Genomic DNA, 3,878 nt, shown 5'->3' on the forward strand with positions numbered 1-3,878 from the left:
AAAACAAAAGCAGGAAGCTGACTGTAGTCAATGAGGAATAGGTATCCTTCCCAGCTGGTTGTTGACAAGTTCCCCACAATCTCCATTGTGTTCCCCCCCAATGCACCCAGCCTCTTTATGTCAGTCAGACCTACTAGATGGAACACTTTTCCTAGGATTTCCAAAAGAATCCTTGCTATTTCTGGGTTGGAGGAGACCCACAAGATGTAGAACGTACACGGGAAATAATTAATTTTGCTGTTTGCTAGTGTCAGCGTCCTTCCTAGACGTTTGGAGTATCTGCCAGATTTGCTCTCTTGCTATTCCTATAGGAGCTCTTTGGATGCAGCGGTCGGTGGGATTTAGTCTGCCTTGTCCTTCCTGCAGTCACAGGGCAAGGTCCTTGGAGAGCAATAGATCCCTAAGCATCGGCTGATGCAGCTGTCCAGCATCGCATTTATGCCTAGTCTAAGGAGACTGCAGGGTTTTTGGGTGCCCTCCAAGTTGTGAGTGCAGCTGTGTTTATTAAATCAACACCTGTAAGCCAGCGACTTAGCACAGAGGCTAAGCAACAACAGCAGTTAGTTCTTGTGTGGGTAACTTCTCCCCAGGGGAATGCTTTACACTGAAATTCATTAGATGAATGGAAAATATAATGCTCTGAGTATCCTATTAGGGACAGCTGTGTGCACAAACAAAGTAATAAGTGATTGTAGGTGGGTGCAGGGCTGCGTGTATTTGTATGGGCACACGTATATACACGTGTATAGGGTTTACAGGCATTGTATGGGCAATCATATAGTGAGTGTGTGTGTGTGAAAGTTGCTTCCAACCTTAAGTGCATCAATAAATCGGCTAATTAAAAGGCTCTGGAACATAGCTTCCCTATTACTTACAAAATTCATGGCTTAAAACTTCTGGATCCTCTAGTAGCCAGAGTATGACGTGCTTTCAGCCTGCAGCTCCATTTAGGAGGCAGAGCAAGGTAACCCTGTTTACCCTGTTTGATTGTCCTCCATTTGAAGCCACCTGCCCAGCAGCCTAAGGCCATCTGGTCTTCATGAAACTTGATAAGTGAAAAACTCTACGTGTTGAAAACCACTGATTACCTGCATAATACGATAAGCCATAGCGGCAGCCACCTGCGCTTCCTCCTTGCTTCAGAGAGGGAGTGGTCTTTGCAAGCATGGTTCTACCTGTGTCCCTTCAGTCCTTTGTCTCAGGCAGGGATGCTACAGGCTGAGTTGTGACAGGGACTCCTGCCCAGTCTATAAGGTTTCTCCTGTTTTTCATCATGCAGCTATTAGATTGTAATATCCCTGGGGCTAACTCCAAACCAGAGACCTCGAGGTGTGCAGCCACATACCCAATCTGCTGTCTCAGACTTACAAAAAATTATTATCTCTGTTTTCAGGCTGGGCAGCTCTCCAGGCTGAGAATTCAACACTGTTTCTTTCTTGTGTAGGATATTTCTAGGCCCCGGCCACCCCAAAGAGCTTTGCCGGCTAATCCCATCCCAGCCAGACCTAGAGCCTGGCCGGGGAACAGCCCTGCCATCTCGCTGCCTCCTGCGCACACCAGAAACCCAGGACGACTCCAGCCTGTGGCAGAGGTAGGCACTGAGCATGGTGACGGGAAGCACAGTGGCATCCCCTCATTACTGGGGAATAAAATTACTCTGAAGGGAGTAATCTTGATATCACGCTGCAAACACCTTTATGCGCAGCCTGGGTGGGTGGAAATGAAAAGGCTGTTGGGTTGGTTACATTTATTGGAGGGGCCTCTGTTTTTACCTGTTCCTTATTAAGCATTTACTGGGTTAAGCAAAACAGTTAATTCAGTCCTCCACATCTCTGAGCACTTCTTCAGATAAAACACTTGTGTGAGTGGGGTGAGCAATGAGGGTGTGCATGACCCAGAATGGTTAGTGAAGAGCAGCAAAACAGGAAGATCCACACAAGACTTGAGGACCCCAGTAAGGAACAAGCCCTATCTAGTCATGGCTAAGGAGATGCTTTCTCTGCAGGGATTGTTTCCCAAAATTGTCCTTAAGAAGGACCATTAGTAAGGGACTTTTGAGTCGCTGAGTTCAGCTCCCTGCAAGCTAGACCCCTTAACACAAAACACCTCCACTCCACACACCACAGGTGTTGTCTCCAGCCAGCAACATACTTGAGGCCAGCTGTGAAAAATGGAAAAAACTGCATGAACTTCATTGTGATCCTGGTGGGAGAGTTTCCTACGTGATGCATTGGGGTGTGAATGCATGTGAATGGAGACAGGCTTCTCCTGGCCCACTGTAATATCAGCTCCAGGAGTGGGAGAGGGCAGCGTTTGCTCTTTCGTCAGTGCTCACCCCTCTTTTCTCCATTTTCCATCTCACCCAGAATGGTGTCGGGACAGCTGGAGCAGCAAACGTCTTGAAAGTAGGACAGCTGGGCTGCCGTGGGCACTCATGAAGCAGTCTGTTCCTGACTGGCTCTGACCTTCACAGGGGACTGGACGGCCTTCATCACCCGAAAAAACATTCACAGCCACAGACAGTGTCTCAGTTCCTCTCCTCCAGCCTCACCTGTTTCCTATGTGACTCAACAAGCTGCAGTCAGGCTTGGCAGGAGTGCCCCCAGGAACTGCAACGGTACATGCCAAGCTGAACTCAACCCTCTCTGCTGATAGCCTTTTCCATATAGGGATGACTTGTTTATACGGTATTTAAATATTATTGTGCAATATCCAATGCAGGGATGGGGTGATGGGGGCTTCATGTGTTTTTAATCAGTTATTTAAGTGTTACCAGGGAGAACAAGCTGTGAGTGCAGGTGCTGGCCCTGATGGGCTTTCATGTAAGACCCAGCCCTGTTGGCTTCCTCAGCCCATCCACGCAGCTGCAGGAGCATACATTGGTGCTATACAGAAACCACTGCCTCTTGGGAGAGCAGAAGGCAGCCGTTGATAACTTCCTTTAGCTTATTCTCAGTTTACAGTGGGTGGCAATTGGGGTCACAACAGGGAGCAAACCGTGGAAATATTCCTGGTTAAAATAACTTGTGGGTCACCGTGGATTTTGATTAGCTTTAATAGAGCAGATTAATTATTTTCCCCATATAACCATCTTCAGCAAGAGCATTGCAACCTGTCTACCCTCCAGCACTCGCTTGTCTTGCCTCAGTGCTGTAAGACCCGACAGCATCCCCAGCGTGGCCTGTGCGCTCTCATCCGTGTCATTGGGACACAGTCAAGGTACGACAGGGAAAATCTCTGGCCAGGACAACAGAGCAAATGGCCAGAAGGAAGCTCAGCAAAAGCCAGTGCTGAAACCTCCTCTCTGGCATACGGTACTGTGGATAATCAGTTGACACTTTTGCATGTGTCTCCTCAGGCTTTGGTCCGTGGTGAGCAGTAATTCAGCATGGGCTGTCCGCTCCCCATACCAGTGAGAAACCTACCTTAAAATTGCCCAGGTGGTAAAACAGCAGAAATATTAATATGACACATGGTGCTTTTGTAGGGCAGCTCATTTACTCCAGGTTTTTTCTCCAGGACGTGGATGGAGAGAGCTGTCTGTGTGCACTTTAAGCAGCTGATGGTTCTGACCCTGAGGACCCTCCCATATGAATTTGTTTGGGGTTTTTTTTCCTAATAGTTTGGGCTTTTGTATGTTTTTCTCAGGATTTTAAATTAAGACCTTTTGTTATGCCAAATTTTTTTCTTTTTTCCTTGAAATGATTTCCTAGGAGAACACAGGGAATTCTGGAGCTGTGGTTACAACAGTTCTGTTGTGTCTGATTTGTTATGGACAAATCCTCAAACAGCATGATTGCTGCTGCACATGTGAGAAACTATTATTGGCATAAAGAAAAAAGTCCTGTCTGATGGTTCTCTTTCCTTAAGCTCTACTG

The 3,878-nt window shown here is 47.2% G+C and overlaps 1 protein-coding gene across 1 annotated transcript in view; it reads left to right on the top strand.

Moving 5' to 3' along the window:
- Window positions 1-2,438, top strand: part of ADAM19 (ADAM metallopeptidase domain 19) — a 31,531-nt gene extending 29,093 nt beyond the window's left edge. The window contains exons 21-22 of the mRNA XM_009333542.1: window positions 1,445-1,591; window positions 2,367-2,438. Of these exons, the coding sequence (XP_009331817.1) occupies window positions 1,445-1,591; window positions 2,367-2,438 (219 nt within the window). The remainder of the gene's footprint in view (window positions 1-1,444; window positions 1,592-2,366) is intronic.
- Window positions 2,439-3,878: the final 1,440 nt, after the last annotated feature.

The sequence above is a fragment of the Pygoscelis adeliae genome, unplaced genomic scaffold (genome assembly GCF_000699105.1).
Source record: "Pygoscelis adeliae isolate BGI_AS28 unplaced genomic scaffold, ASM69910v1 Scaffold431, whole genome shotgun sequence".
NCBI classification, from domain to species: domain Eukaryota; kingdom Metazoa; phylum Chordata; class Aves; order Sphenisciformes; family Spheniscidae; genus Pygoscelis; species Pygoscelis adeliae.